Source organism: Poecilia reticulata, linkage group LG5 (assembly GCF_000633615.1).
Source record: "Poecilia reticulata strain Guanapo linkage group LG5, Guppy_female_1.0+MT, whole genome shotgun sequence".
Taxonomy (NCBI): Eukaryota; Metazoa; Chordata; class Actinopteri; order Cyprinodontiformes; family Poeciliidae; genus Poecilia; species Poecilia reticulata.
In genome coordinates, this window is record NC_024335.1 from 22,784,173 (window position 1) to 22,800,501 (window position 16,329).

At 37.9% G+C, this 16,329-nt stretch overlaps 1 protein-coding gene across 16 annotated transcripts in view; it reads right to left on the bottom strand.

Annotated features, from left to right (window-relative positions):
* The window catches only part of cacna1da (calcium channel, voltage-dependent, L type, alpha 1D subunit, a), a 76,455-nt gene that overhangs the window by 7,998 nt on the left and 52,128 nt on the right, over window positions 1-16,329 (bottom strand). For 8 of the 16 annotated variants that reach the window (XM_008409708.2, XM_008409713.2, XM_008409707.2 and 5 more), the window contains 13 exons: window positions 11,346-11,378; window positions 10,371-10,499; window positions 10,226-10,291; window positions 9,117-9,208; window positions 8,873-9,032; window positions 8,421-8,548; window positions 8,243-8,339; window positions 8,048-8,150; window positions 7,568-7,669; window positions 5,379-5,512; window positions 3,123-3,239; window positions 1,414-1,802; window positions 356-382 (listed from right to left, as the gene is read on the bottom strand). In XM_008409708.2, the coding sequence (XP_008407930.1) occupies window positions 356-382; window positions 1,414-1,802; window positions 3,123-3,239; window positions 5,379-5,512; window positions 7,568-7,669; window positions 8,048-8,150; window positions 8,243-8,339; window positions 8,421-8,548; window positions 8,873-9,032; window positions 9,117-9,208; window positions 10,226-10,291; window positions 10,371-10,499; window positions 11,346-11,378 (1,577 nt within the window). The remainder of the gene's footprint in view (window positions 1-355; window positions 383-1,413; window positions 1,803-3,122; window positions 3,240-5,378; window positions 5,513-7,567; window positions 7,670-8,047; window positions 8,151-8,242; window positions 8,340-8,420; window positions 8,549-8,872; window positions 9,033-9,116; window positions 9,209-10,225; window positions 10,292-10,370; window positions 10,500-11,345; window positions 11,379-16,329) is intronic. The other 8 variants (XM_008409710.2, XM_008409709.2, XM_008409702.2 and 5 more) reach the window with 4 other exon arrangements.

The following is a 16,329-nucleotide window of genomic DNA, read 5'->3' on the forward strand; positions in this document are numbered from 1 at the left end:
AGCAAAATATTATTGTAAAATATCAATGATTGTGTGAACGTTCAAAGTAAATTTTAATAAAACTGAATAATGGCAGTAACAGATTAATCAGACTTTCAAAGTAATAAACTGACTAATTTTAGGGAAAAAGCCACATCAATAAAGCAAAAAATAATATCTTGTGATGTCAAACTGAAATGTATTGTTAATCTTGTTCCAGAATATTCTTGCAATAAACTTTTTGGTGTTTAGGAATAATATGACTCATATCACCATATTTTATGGACTTAGCAAGAATGCAGCCGTCCATGTCAAAATGAAACAAAAACAGCCCATTTAATGCCTTTTAGACATAAAGCCTAATAAAACAACATACCTAACATACGTCTCATAGTAGCGCCTTCTGTCCAAGAGAGCAGAGGGATGATTGAGAGAAAGCATTTTAGTAAGGAAGGAGAAAAGGAGAACATAGAGAAAAGGGTGGAGGAGGAGGAGGAGGGACATATATATATCTCATACAGTATATGAAACATATACAGCATTTATATATATATATANAGAGGACAGAGAATGAAGCTGTAGGGCAGTTCAGCTTTTTCTGTTCATTCAATAAAACGTATTCTTCATGCATAAAGACAAAGCAATAAAATTGCTCTTCAAACTTATTTAGGGTTAAGAGAAACTCTTCAAATGTTACAACAGCGAAGGAAACATAATATATGAATAATACGATGTTGGTCACTGATTAAATTCATTCTGTAAACAAAGGCTCGTCATTTATTATTTGGTCAACAGGCTGATAAAAATATTATAACACAGACTGAGGTCTTTGTTGTAGTTCCCTTTAAGACCAGAGAAAAAGCAAAAAATATAAATATATATATTTCTGAGGTACAAAGAAAACATTTAAAAAGATGAACATGAAAGAAGAGATCAGCATTTCTGCTTCTCTGATGAAAATTTTGACCCACTTTATTCTCAGAATGACTTAATATAAAGAAGTAAATTATGAGATAATTATTATGAATGAAGTGATCATTTGTGGCGCTTATAAAGTTTTTCTAATGTCTTAATAAAACTAAGGAATCCATCATCAACCAGAGGGTAAAACGGTGAATCAGACAGCGATTCAGTCAACCAAAGCAACAGCCGAAATGCCAACCTCTGATCTGAATGCTCAACTGTTTTGTCTTTTTCTAGTTTCAGAGCAAAAGACACCAAGAAAGAGTCTGAAAGAGAAAACATAACAGCAATATCTGATTTCTCTTCTTGTATTTTTGTAATTCTATCCACACTTTTAATTATAAAAATAAAATAAAAAGTGTAAACAAAGGTTAGGAAAGACGGGTGCAATGATGGGAATCCAAGATGGGATAAATTAATTGTGCATTCCATGCTGCAATTTATCACAGGGTTAAAAATCAGTGTGTCTACCTTTGACCCTGGGGCGACCGTGGCTTGTTATAGTCGTAGTAGGAGGTGCGTAAACCTGGGTAACCGTTTGGCGGAGCACGTTCGTAGTAGATATGGTGTCCTCCGTTGGGCAGACTGGACATGTTGGCGTTGTTCAAGTTGATGTTGGTGGATTTGGGAGATTTGCCGTAGGAGTTGTGGTGGCGGTGATGATGGTGGTGATGGTGGTGATGGTGGTTGGGGTGAGCCATTGCGTTAGCTCGAGAAAGGCGCCCCACTGGCTGCTCCATGTGAGCATAGTGAGGCGGGGGCTGCACCTGCAGGGGGCGCTGTGTGGTGTTGGTCTGATGGCCGTTGGCTCGCCGGTGACCGCCGTTCATTAGGTGGTTACCGAAGAGGCCGCCGTTACGCTGCAGAAGAACGTCCAAAGCAAAACCACAAGAGCCTCTTACTCCCATACAACAGCTGAGAAACAGACTGATATTGTTCAGCTGGAAAACTGCCGTCATTTCAAGAGTTATGTTGTGCAAAAGTAGGTTTAAAAGCTGGTTCATGACATGATATGCGAGTAAAATGACAGCACTGTTGAGATTATTACAACTGATGGAAGCAAGAAACTAGGCATGGGCCAGAACTGATGTTATGATTAAGAAAATACCAGAGTTTTATTGAATTACTATTTTAGATAAAAATATGTACAATTTATGACACAACTGAACTCTGTTAAAACAAGTATAACTATGATTTCTACTGTTGCTTAAATATATCACAAAGTACAATAGTATATTACTGTTACATCATAGGTAATTTTAGGGTAATATTACCATATTTCTTATGTATTTTGGTTTTGATGCCCACATACTTCTGACTAAAATAACACAGGCAGGTAGTGTATAAAATCAGTGGCAGCTAGGAACTGATCAAAACCAAAACCAAGGCTAAAATCTAAATTCAACCTCAGGTTTAAAGACAAGACAACAAGTTTGAACTCATAAATTGTTATGAACTGATAACTGAGTTTGATTTACAAACTCACTTGTGCTTGATTTTTATACATTTTTTTCATTGAAATGAACCAAAACTGTAAAGGAAATGCTTTCAAATATAACATTTGGCCTGGAAAAGAAAAGTTTTCAATAGCTAAACTTTTCACCAAGAAGTTGACTTTATTTTTTTTTTTTAAACTGTGCAAGAGACCCTCTTGGTTAATGTCTGAGACAAACTTTACAATATAAGCTCAGCAGCAAAACAGATTTGGACATTTAAAAATGAACAACAATCTGACTGTTACATATTCACTAAAATTCTGCTATTATTAAACTAGATAAATGATCTCCGTCTCATTTGAAAGTTTATTTCAGATTTTTATATAAAATAATTAGGTTTTACATAAACCTTTGACCATTTTTTATGCTTCTGTGGAAACTAACAGGTATGGGAGAAGTGGTAAATGTTTACCATGAGTAGCTTTAGCTTTTTAAAATCGCGACACAAGTTTTTACTGAAAACTGGCCCATGCCTAGAAAAAAATGGAAAACAGATCTGAAGCAAAGGAAAACAAAAATTTACAGTTTGCAAAGGCTGTTAAACTTAGATTTTAAATATTCTGTATGTACATCTGCAGCTACATGTAAACTGTGCATTACCGGTAAAACACAAACTGACACGTTACCATAAACCTAAATTTTGCACCAAACATTTCCCCCCTCATGCAGGGTTAAATCATTTACCCTATAAATTTCCTCGTCTTCCTCTGGAATAAAGTCAACTAGCTCGTCATCCTGCAGGTCACATGATATCGCTCGGCGAATTTCAGGCCCAATATCATGCAGCGTGCGAAGGCCAGCCTGTAATCATGACAACAACAGGCCTAAGCGCGAAGGCCGCGGCGTTCATCTTACAGCTCAACTGTACAGTCACAGCCACCACGCACACTAAGCATACACACACCTACGCTGGGCAGCACCTGACATTTACAACTCTGACAGACTGAGGTGATGACAACACAGAGACAGAGACAAGTGTTAGTTTTTTTTAGATAAGTTGAGAAATACCTTCCTAACATGTCTCAAACAGAAACAAGATTTTAAAAAAGTTTTTGAGTGAAATTTACGGATTAAATGTTCAGCATAAAACAGAGTAATTGCATTCTGTTTGTTGGAATCTAGTTTCAGAACTACGTAAAGCCTTTACACGTTTCTCTTTTGCGACTTGTGTGATGCTTTCTTACATGAAGCTTTACAGCTAATGTTATGTATAAAAATCTTAGACTTACTTGCCAGCACCATATTTAATTGGCTTAGCATTATTCTTTTTAAGTCAGATTCTATGAAAGCTCAAACAGAAACACATTAATATATGTCATTCTTGAAACAGATATGTTGGAATGGTTCTTCCCTATAAAACTAAACTACCACACATTTTTTAAACTTGAAATAATTGTTGAACTAAGCTTTGATCACAGACCTTTAGATTGTGGTTCTGATTTTCTGATCAATCACATCCAAGCAAAAGAGAACATTTTAAACATCCAGCATGCTGCTGTGTGTTGTAGGAAATGTTTCAGTAAATTTCTTGGTCATGGTGTGTATGTGCGGTGTAAATCTGTATTACCTGAAGATCAAGCCCCAGGGAAGTCAAACGTTTTTGAAAGGTGTATGGTATGAATTAAAATCCTTAACTGCTTTTCCTCCGCCTTCATTCAACACATGAACATTTGACAAATATTCTTTAGACTTTTAAAACTTAATTCAAACATAAAACATTTGGGAGCCACATTAATTCAGTCTGGGAAAGCAACTGGCTATTAATTCAGGTGCACTCATTCACAGAAATATGGCACATGAAACTTCATTGAATTGTGGAAAAAATACCTCAACAGTTGTGCAAGTTATCCAATGTAATGCTCCAAAGGAGAATTTCATAAAACCGTGTTTGCATGAAATGCTATTAAATTTTACATATTAAAGAATATTTAAGATGCCATAAATCTGCTTTAGAAGGATTGCTGGTCTGACAACCAGATAGCTCCACTTTACAATTCAAAAGTTCCGTTTCTCTTAAGAACAGAAAGGTAAGAACCAAAGCTGTAAAAGTATTATTAGACGATAGAGGACAAGTTAAGCTGAAGCTGTGGGTGTCACTGATGGCATTCCAGCTAAACTTGCTCCACTGATTCCTGCTGATAAGGAGGGAAAGCTTGTGATTGAAGAATCTGCTTTGGGTTTTCCCATTAAACTGAACTAAACATTGTTTGTTTTTGGCTTTTTACCCTGTTGGACCACCTGTAATCAAACAGCCTTGTGCAGCATACTCCAAAAAATATGAAAAAATAAAAATAAAAAAAATAAAAAAATAAAAATTTTTAAATCTAGTGTCCTTCCTGACATTTAGTGGCAAAGTGAGTGTTGTAGTTCCCCAGCAACAACTTTTCCTCCACACCTCTCCTCTGTGTAAGTGCATGTTAAAATAATTTCCCACCTGCCAATACAAAGTGATAAATAAACTATATGGTGTGCACTTCATGTTGTACACTGTGCACTACAAGATATATGGAAATACCTAAGCCATATATCAATGTAGTAAATTAACAAAAATAGCCAGAGCTTTGTGAACTATATGAGAAGTGAACTGTGATGCACAGAAAACCCGTGAAGTGGTGCTCGAGACAATGATACATGCTTAACATGAACATGTATGATATGTAAAGACACAGGAGAAAACCAAAGGCACAAATTAGAGACACATAAACCACAGTAACAAATTCATACTGTACACCAAGATCATGAACGCCCTGCTGGATCACAAATCATAGACATTAGCATACTCGATGATATCTGAGTGAAATGCATAAAAAGACATGTTACAGACTTTTATTAGATCCATTCTCACAGTTTTTATTGATCGTTTCTTAATCCACACACACAAACGCACGCACACACACACACACACAGATCATTTTCTCACAGAAACACACAAGCACTCACCTGCAGGGCAATGGCTGTGTTGTTCTGGGAAGGGTGCGCAGTCACCAGGCCTTCCTCTTTACGTTTCTTGAATTTCCTAAAGTAGTCCTGTATCAGGAAGGTGGCATAGAACTTCCCCACGGTTACCTCATCATCTGAGTGAACAGACCACACAAATGCTTCCTGTGTCAGCAGGTCACGACACACAGCAGCCTGGGAGGGAGGAGGAGGAGAGGCCTTCCTCCCCCCACGTCCCTTGAGGTTTTAGCTGAGCATGGAAGAGGCGTTCTCAGTGTGTCAGACACATTCATACCGATAGTATATAAACTGTGGGCCAAATATAAAAATGGCGAAAAACTTTTTTGAATATGTTTTTGCATGTGAATTGCTTTTAAAGGTAAATTTAACATCTGGGTGCATAGTATTGGCTAAAGGTCTTAAATCTTTGGAATTGGCTGTATTTTTCTTGTGAATATCAGCTCAGAGGTTATTTTCTTTTCTTTTACTTTCGGCTTAACTTTGAAGTAGTAATCACTCAGGCAGTGAAAGGTGCCTTAACTGATGGGGTGAATCTGTGTTTTATCTACAATTAATGACAAAGACACACAACCTGCTCCTATTCTTTTACGTCACTGATTCTGAAAGTCTGAAATCCTATAAGGAATTGCTGTTTATCAAACAAATCTGTTTTTTATCCATTTAAAACTACTTCCAGATAATAATTTAGTAATTACAAGCAACAAACATGTAAAAGAAATGGTTACACTTTGTCCTTCCTCATAGTGTAAGTTGGAATAATAACAAGTTCACTTCTTAATAAATGATACCAACATTTTCTCAGGGCACGTTTAAGATCAGCCAAGTTTATAAAGCATTGTAGTCGGACCTGTTTTGCCATAATGTTAGCTAGATTACAGATATTTTAGTAAATGTTTACATTTTTACAAAAACAAATACAATGCTATGAATTTATTTTGGATTTATTACATTTAAAATGAGGAATATCATTAAGTAAAACCTTATTAGTTCCAAGCCACCTAAACAACTTCTCTTGTCCTCCAATTTTTACATTTCCATATATTTATCAGATACATAAGGTTGATAGAAATGGAGTAAAAAAAAATCCAACGGCGAACTTTTTTTTTCCAAGAGTCTTAAAGTCAGAATAACTCTTAATCATGACCAAAAAATATTATTTGGTAAAAATATATATATATGCTATAAAAGCTGGGCTAGTTGGAGGAAGTTATAAAGATAGAAGTGGTTTAAATCTTCCATCATAGAAAACCTGCAGCATTTATTATAAATATTATAAACTTTATTATAAACTCTATGCTATTTTCACTAGAAGGCAACAAGGTGTTCCAACCCACTGCAAATAAATGTTCTACTTTTGCACATGCAAACATGCAGATCTACTTTAAGCATCATACATGTCAGATCTCTTTTCACAATGTATGCCTAATACTAAAAGTACTAACATTGCATACTACGTTGAAAGCTGTGCATTGATGTTGTCTTGCATTGTTCTTTTTAATTTCTTTGCAGAACTAAAGTGTGTGTGTGTGAGAGAGCGTGAGAATCATTCTGAAGCAGGGGTCTGAGTCACTTTGAACAAGCACGCTGGGGACAGAGATTGGACAGAGAGGCAACACTAGTTCCATGCCACCACCCTAAAACAGAACTGCTTCAGAATATTCTGAAGTGCTTCAGAGTTTTTGGATACAGAGATATATGAGAGGAGGATAAAGCTGTAAAAGCTCAAGCGGTGAGTAAAAGACAAGAAATTCAGACAACGGAGCGAGTCAGAGAGCGAGAGACAGCAGAGAGAGAAGGGACAGAGTATTAGTTAGAGAGAAAGAGAGAGAGAGAGAGAGAGAGAGAGAAGCATGCATCTGCACATTGGTCTACAAGGCCATGCAACCCAAAGCCCAGCAGATAGTCAGTGGTCTCCATCAGCATCCGGGGCGGGAGGAAGGAGTGTGGACAAAATACACATATAAAAGACGAACTGCTGAGAGGACAACCAGGAGAACGTGAGCAGAGCAGATACACATTGGTTTGTCTTCATCAAACAAACTTTCATATGAGAGAAGTTAGTAATAACTTGTGAACAGCATGGCTGCAAATCGTGTTTATGTGCTTGTCCTTCTCTAAATGCCGTTTATTAAGTGTGAGTTTATTGACAAATAAGAGTCAGTTCCACTAACCACCAGCAGGAGGCACCACTTGGTCCAGCAGCTTCATGCTGGTTCTCTTCCAGATTTTCTTGATGACGGCCCGCAGCTCTTCATTGGCCTGTTCCAGGTTACCTGAATGTCAGAAAACACTGTGAGAAACCAGAAATCCAGCCAGAAATTACAGCTTGACAACAAACTCTGCAAAGATGAATTATTGGAATAATAAAGTGCCTAGCAATGTGTTCAACCTCTAACAATTTTCACTTTTTTTCATATCACAATCAAAAATGTTAACAAAATTGAGTTTTGTGTGACAAACCATATGTTTTTAATTCTTCAAATAAAATATAATGTCTGTTATAACGTCTATATGATAATGTATGCAAGGTAAAATAAATGCCTCAAACACTTTTCAGAGATGGTTCATAAAAATATTTGAAAACCTTTAATGCTTTTTCTTTCCCTTCATATCTATAAAGTCATGTAAAGTCATTCATGTGAAGTTCATACCTTCAGTTTTTATTTTCAGAGCTGTGCGCACCAGGGCAAACAGTGTAGCATTGAACATGACCGTCCCATCACTGTTGAGAGGCATGTTCATGGCTACCAGCCGCTGGAAAAGTCAAGCAGATGCAGATTTTTAACATGAAAAATATATTTTTTTTCCTCAGCGACATCAATGAATAAGAACAGAGAAAAAGAGACCTTGCATGCCACTCGGTGAGGACACAGTTTACCAAAACCAAGAGGGGGCTGGATACGACGAAGCAAGGTCACCACATCGAGATGTTTGATCCTTCCTCTGCACGACAAGAAGCAGCACTTTAATAAGTCAAAGAGCCAAAGTTTGACAGAAAGCTGAAATTTCAAACAATACACATACTTTGCCTCAGGATCGTACTCTGACCAAATCCTTTTAAATTCATCGAGGTGGTGAGGACCAAGAATTGACCAATCACGTGTCAGATAGTCAAAGTTGTCCATAATGACAGCCACGAACAAATTGATGATCTGCAGGAATTGGACAAAGTAGTTTGAAAAGAGTATCATAACATTTACAACATATTGTCATATTTTATGGTTGTAAAAAAAAACAAAAAACACTCATTTATGTAAAACATGACTAACTTGTACTGAGTGTTGCTCACTATGGCATCATTAAATGCTATGGTTAAGAGTAAACACATTGCAAATACAGTTTTAAGGCAAACCTTTGCTATTTTATGCAGAAAAAATTAAATATTCCGCCTGTGTGTTTGTGCTTGTTCAGGACGTACACAAGAAAGGAGTAATACAACTAACTGAAATTAAACACGGTAAAGAAAATGTACGTACCAAGAAAGCACAGAGCATGTAGAAGGTAATGAAATAAATTATTGCAAATCCACTGCCACAAGTCATCTCCTCCCCGGGGTTGTAGTCGGACTCTGGGTCACACAGTTTCCCGGGCATACAGGCCAACATTATCTCCTGCCACGCCTCACCTGTGGCACATCTGGAAAGCAGGAGGACATAACAGATGAACATCCAGAAAGTGTAAAAACCGAAGGTATTTTTCTAAAGGCGGCAGATAACACACCTAAAAAGAAGGAGCACAGCCTGGGGGAAGGTCTGGAAGTTGTTGTTTCTGTTGATTTGTGTTCCATCGACCATGGCAATCTTTCCAAAAACCTAAATGCAGAAATGTTATTGGAAATTAAGTTAGACCAACTCTTTATTACATCGAGTCACAGAGCGTTGCAAAATTATTCATCCCCGTTAAACTTTTCCACATTATGTCACGTTATTGTGAAAGCAGACGAGAGGACAACAGCAACAAATGTTTGCCATTCTTTTGGCCTTTATGTCACATGCAGAGCGAATATCTGGATCTGGTGCAAAACTAACACTGCACATCACCCTGAACACAATCTCCATGGTGAATTAGTAGTGGGAACATTTTGCTGCGATGATTTTCTTCAGCGGGCTGCACAGTGGCAGCCCGCTGAAGAAAATTGGAGGCAACAGTGCTTGCCTCCAAGCACTGTTGCTTTGGAGCAAGAAGGTCCTGGGTTCGATTTGCTGGAGATAGACACCACCACCCCTTCCAACCCCAAGAGGGACAAGGGTTTAAAGAAAATGGATGGATGGATTTTCTTCAGAAAGGACATAGCAGCTAAAAGATGGTTTGAGCAACACATGGGACGATGTTGCAAGAAAACTTGTTAGAAGCAGCAAAAGATTTGAGGCTTTGGTTGAGATTAACCTTCCAACAGGATGAGAAAATGCCCAGTCAGAGCAACAATTTAATGGTTTAAAAGCATTTATACACTAGAATTGGATTAAAGTACAAACTTAAATCTAATTGAGAATTTGTGGCAAGACCTAACAACTGTTACTCTGAAATTATGTCCATCCAATGTGATTTAGCAATTTTGCAAGAAAGAAAGAGATGGAGTTCACTTTCCAAATGTGCAAAGCTGACAGACATACAGCAAAAAGATTTATATATGTATAAACAAAATATCCTAAAAAGTAGCCATTCAAGTATTCGCTAAGCTTCTTTTGTCTGATTTTTTTTTTTAAAGTCAGTGTATCCTTTTTATTAAACATCACAATTATATACTATTTTGTGCTTGTCTGACACATAAAATACCAATTAAACACAGTTTTTAAAGGAAAAATAAGGGAAAGATCAACTATACCAACCTGCATACCGATGACAGCGTAGATGAAAAACAACATGGCTATCAACAGAGCAACGTATGGCAAAGCCTGAAAAACAGAGAATAGGTAAAACAGGAGTAATGTCAACTTAAAAAAAAAATGTATTTAAATATAAATACCACCTCACCTGGAAGGACTTAATGAAAGTCCACAGCAATGTGCGAATACCCTCTCCTCTGCTGAGGAGTTTGACCAACCGCATAACTCGAAACAGGCGAAAGAAAGTGATGGAGATGCGAGCACTGTCCTCCGTGTTCTGCAGATTAAAACATATTTTCAATAATTATGACATTAGCGGCGCATTGACTGAGTCAAGAGTGCCTGACTGTGCTTTGCTGGATGAGCGGAGACCTTCAAACCAGTTATATATGGGCTAACAAAGCAGCACTGCACTTTTATATATGAAATTAACTGTGAAATTGGAGCAAAGCCCTGGCAGGCAGTTTCTAAAACCGTAATAAGGTTTGTAATGCAGTGCAGCTGTAGCCGATATGTCTCTGCAGGTCTGTGTTCAAAGCACGGCCACGTTCTCTGTTCCTGCACAGACCTAAAAAGGAGGAGGAAGCAAGGAGGCAGGCATGCTGGAGAAAAACCTTGCCATACTTGACAGGACATATCTATTCAAGCATGGCACCCTCAGTCCAGAGTCACTGCATGCGGAGTCACAGTGGGACCAACCCGAGCGGGTCGACCGGGAGGTTCACAGGTCACAGCTGGGTGACCTGATCCCAGAGGCTCATCCATGGGTTACTACCCGCCGCCAGAACGGAGGCAGAGACCATGAAGCCGTGTCAACAGTACAAACGTGAAGAGGGGCTCAATGCCACCCCCACTCGACAGGAGACAAGTGTCACGTTTGAGTGACACCCCTTCTTCCAAATAACTCCAAACATTTAGGAATAATGAAAAGCCAATGTTCTGAGGATATATGTAAACAAACTAAGGAAGTAGATGCAAGAAAAGTATATTAAAGACGATGTGAATGACAAGATAAATGAAGCTGAAATCAGCAATTGATAAAAAAGGATGAGAAGACAGAACAACAAAAGAAATGCAAATCCAAACATGGCATGGCCCTGACATGGGGGGCAAAGCATCTTACCCCCATCTCATCCACCTGAGGAGTCTCCGTTGGCTTTAAAATCAAAGACCTGTATTAATGACTTAGACAGAGCCGGCAGGTCTCACATATATTTGGTCAAACATGTTACATGTGAAGTTATTGTCACAAAACGCCAGCAAATGTCAGTTAGAAGACAGAGACAGCACAAAGTCACTACTCTTCTCATCTGACAGGACAAACATGTCTCCTGCATCATCTTGGACAAAGACAGACAAGTATTTATCTATGGAAACTCTGTTTACTGGCAGGCATTACCTTATGGAGATACTAAACACTCCACAACACAAGATGTCAGCTTAACATTATGCAGGACTTAACAATTAGACATCAGAGTGACAAACAACAATAAAAGACTTATTAACACGTACGACTGGCACACAACTTTATCACAACCCCCCAGTGTAGCGGTCACTACTCATGGGACTAAACGGATACCATGGAGAGATAGATGTATTTGGTGAGATTTAAACAATGTTGATGGCAAGTGTCCTAACTCACATAAATCTTGTGAAATGATGATGTGATAAAAGCTGCTCTTACACACCCGGGACTTGTGTGTTTTCATTATAAACCCTTTCAGGTTTTTAATTCTGACAAATGGACTTCAGAAAAATTATCTTACTGGACACAAAAACCATAAAATGTGAGCATAGTTCATTAATGCAGGCACAAATTACACAGCTGAACATGTGTGAGACTGTTTGGTAGCTAAATTAACATGTTTAATCTATAACTATGTAACACACTACAGATAGTTTCAAAATACTTATTATTCAGATGTTAGATTTTCTTGGAATATTTTGAAATGGCTCCCCAGGCTTTAAGAAAGTATTTCAGTTTTTCTTTAGACTCTTGCTACTTTTTTTCATTTTTTGTTCAAGACGGTACAGAATGCGTAATGTGGACGAGAGTATGACAAAAATAAAAACTTATCAGCAAAAATGCTACAATCAATTATTCTTTCAAAGCAACTTCACTCTACAGCTTATGCAAAGCCACATCTACTCCTTGCAAAGGTAACAATTTTATTGGTAATTTCGAAGAGAATGTTCCCAAACCTGTGAGGATCTCACCAATTGCATTCTGCAACTAGAGGAATTGTGTGATATTAACACTTTAAAATATCCTAATGATGCACATCCTTGGATGCGGTAGTCGTAGTTATTGTCCCTAAAAGACGAAGTCTCGAGTTTCAAACTCCAACTGAGTCACAAACCAAACTTTCCAGACTTGTGGTTTGAGACTCGAAGTCTGCAAACAATCTTTATCTCTTTTAATCAGGAGTGAAGGAAATTGGTTTATAAGCTACAGACTACTGCTGATTTACTGTGGGCTTTAACACTTTACATTAACAATTTTCTCATATTAGTTGTACATTCACAAAAATGAGTCTGAAATTAAATGATTAAATAAATTACTTTGATTAGCAACTTATTTTAATGTTTAAATTGTTTTATGGTGGAATTGGCTTAAAAAAATCTCTGAAAATAGTCAAGTTCTGGGCTAAGAAGGATTTTTTTAAAAACCTGATAGACCTGCGAGCCTGTAGAATAATCAATCAAGGATGCATAAAAAGACACCAAATATTTGGCAGCAAAATCTTAAATTATTCAAGATATCTGCACAGCACTGCATATCCTTTTACACAACAAAATTCAATATTTTTACACATATTTGCACCCATACACACACTTTTTGATTCATGAGCAAACATTTGTAAAGGGTCAAGGTTCAAGACAGCACTGGTTAATCAAGTGGTGTGGATGGACTGAATGATGTTTTAAAACTGAAGAAAGCTTTATTAACGACTGAAAAGGTGATTTTTTTTATAATGCTGAGCACTGAAAACAAAACAAACAAACAAATAATACTCCAGACAGATGTGGCGTCATTCCAATTCCTCAGCATAACAAACCGTCAGCATGAGTTGCAGAAATAAACGGAGATGATTTAACTAAAAATAAAAGCAACTCAGAATTAGCTCGAGGAGGTTCTTTAGGTAATCCTGGCCGCAGCGTTAATGGAGCATGCGTTCTGCGTCACCGCGTCGCTGGGGTAGCACTGCACGCACACGCGCAAAACATTCAAATGATTTAGAGCCAGCGGTGACCTCAGAGCAAAGCAGCAAACCATGCATACCAGTAGTGCCCTGAAATTAAAGTGCCACAGCAGGGCGCTCTCACAGTCCGGTGCAGAGAGAAACAGGTGAGCGACACAGAGGGAAGAGAGAAAACAAGAGAGGAAGAGGAAGAGGCCAGCAACTGAGAAAAATGCTGGGACAGAAGACAAAACAAGATACAGGTGCCTCTCAGTAAATACAAATGTAACTCAAAAGTTATTTCACTAAATCCATTCAAAAAGTGAAACTTGTGTATTAGAAAGATTGGGAAGGATATATGTCATCACTTTATTTGTGTTAGTTTTAGTGATTATGATGGACAGCTAGCAAAATTTAGTTTCTCTGAAATGTAAGCATTATGATTTGCAAAAGTATCAGCCAAAAGTACATCCATGCTTTCAGGAATCATAGGCTCCTTTACAGGCAGCCTTCATCTTTCTTGATTTACTTGTTTTGGTATTTCTCATCTTCATGCTCAGCAGCTTCTCTGTGGTTTTAATCGTCGCTGGTTGTGGAAACTTCACTTTGAAGATAAAGCATCTTGGATCCTGTGCCTCTTCACTTTTACTCTACACTCTGGAAGCTTGATTTCTAAAAAAAATTCTCATTGCCCCAAGTTAAACACTGTTATCTCTGGTCAGAAGCACCCTAACACAAAGGATGTACCAGCTGTAGCTCATGTCCAGGATTTGATTATCTGTGATTGCTCAGTTCTGAATGGATCCAAAATCTGCACCTTGAATGGGTTTTGCTTTAACATCCTCTTAAAGCCTCAGTTACTCCTGCTGTTTGTGGACCTTTTTCTACAGCCAAACGTTTTCCTTTCACTCAACTTTCCATTATTATGCTTGGATACAGTACTCTGTAAAGAACTAGGTTGCTTAGGAATTACCTTTTTGGTTCACCCTCCTTGTGGAGGGGATCGATGTCTGTCTGTTAACCATCTGCCAGGAATGTGTTCAACCATCACATAACATTTTGAGGTGAATCTATCTAATAAAGGAGTTTCTCCTTTTGAACTAAATTACTGAAATAAATTGTCGTTTTGATGATTTTCTAATTTATTAAAATGCACCTTTAAATAATAAAGCAGGAGAGTGAGAGGGGAGAAAAGAGGAAAAAACAGACAGTTACTGTGGCAAGAGTTCATGCACCTGACTGGAGTCTACACACCTGCGCTACACATGTGCTCCATTCAGAGCTTTAAGAGCTCACTACAGAGAGACAGAACAAAACACAGAAACAGTCACTCAAAGAGACACAAACACAAGATCATCAAAGAACCTCAGACTCAGCTGGCGTCATTCACATTCAATAGGAAAAGGTGCTTCTAATTAGCCAATCCTCTAATTGTGCATTTTTATAGCAAATATGCTAAAATCCTTCATTTGATTTGTCTATTCGGTTGCAATTGAATTACTTCCAGGTCACTACATGACTTGATCCATTCCCAAAAATATCAGCTGTAAGCAAAGCCACAGTTTCTCACACAACTTTAAGGTAAGAACATCATTAATGTCTTGATAAAAATCTCAGCTTCAGTTAAAAAAAATAAAAAATCATTTTGCTTATGTAATCCTTAATGTTGTGCAGAATTTCCTAGTTTTAACTCCAGGGCCATTCTGTCTGGAGAAAAAAAAAGTAATGGGGACAGCAAGCAAACAAACAAAAAGCACAAACTTCACAAGGCTCTATGGAAAACACTGACCGGAAGGGTAGGGACTGCGTGGCCGACTGTCATCTGTGAGAGGCAGACGTGGGAAGGATGGTAGGTTATGAGATGACTGTCTGACCCACCAACATGCAATTAGTGAGCTCAGGCCAGAATCTTAAAAGGCTGTTTAACTCATGCCTGGAGAAAAGCTGAAAATATGGACGATGTGCAAGACAAACACACAACACACACCAGCTGCTACGATTAAATGAAGCATTCAGTTAAAGACAGGCGTGCAGGTTACGCAGAAATAAATGTCATGGAAGGTGTGTTTGAAACATGAATGCTCTTGTGAAATTCACAACCTCAGTCCTACACACACTCACAGCTGGATTAAACACTGAACACATGTTAAACACACATGCATAACACAGAGAACCTGAAAACTCACAATGATTTGTTCTTTTAAGCAAAGTTAGTGTTCATTAACACAGTCATGCAACACTCAAAAACACTGATTGTTACTCCAGAAAAACAGCACTGCAGCTCAGACATGAGAGCACTCGGGAAGGGAAGAAGAGGGTTAAAGTCGTTGAAGTCTGAAAGTGATTATTTGGGAGGGACTGCTAAATTGGTGGGGTTCTGTGGAGTATTTATTGGCAGTCGGCATCTTACCTGCAGTTGTCTCATAGATTTTTTGATGTAAAGATAAGTTCTTACCTCATAGTCAATTGAATGACCTTCTGATGGAAACGTAACGCCGCAAAATGGCTTCCCTTTTAACAACTGAATGTATTTTAATAGCTTTAATACTGCCTTACTTTTTACTCAGTCAGAAAGTCTCCACTGTTGAGCCTAAAGTGCTTTTTAATCAGGGAACTTGAAGATGCTGGGACACTGTTTCTTATCTTCTCATGTCTATATGCTGGCCGTCCTATTTATTATGCGGGTTTAAAGTGTGGAAATGCAAGATGATTGTAAAACCATCTGCTGAATGAAGCATATAGGAGTGCCATCAAGTACTGAAGAATGTTTTAGTTGAATTAATAAAATCAGCACAGGTTGCTGCCAGTTCAACCATTCACTATTATATTGTGAGTGATTTTTTTATTAGTGTAGACAAAGCTTCTGTACAGCATAAAATGAAATTAAGCAACATTTTTGCTGAGTCATAGAATATTTGAATAGTT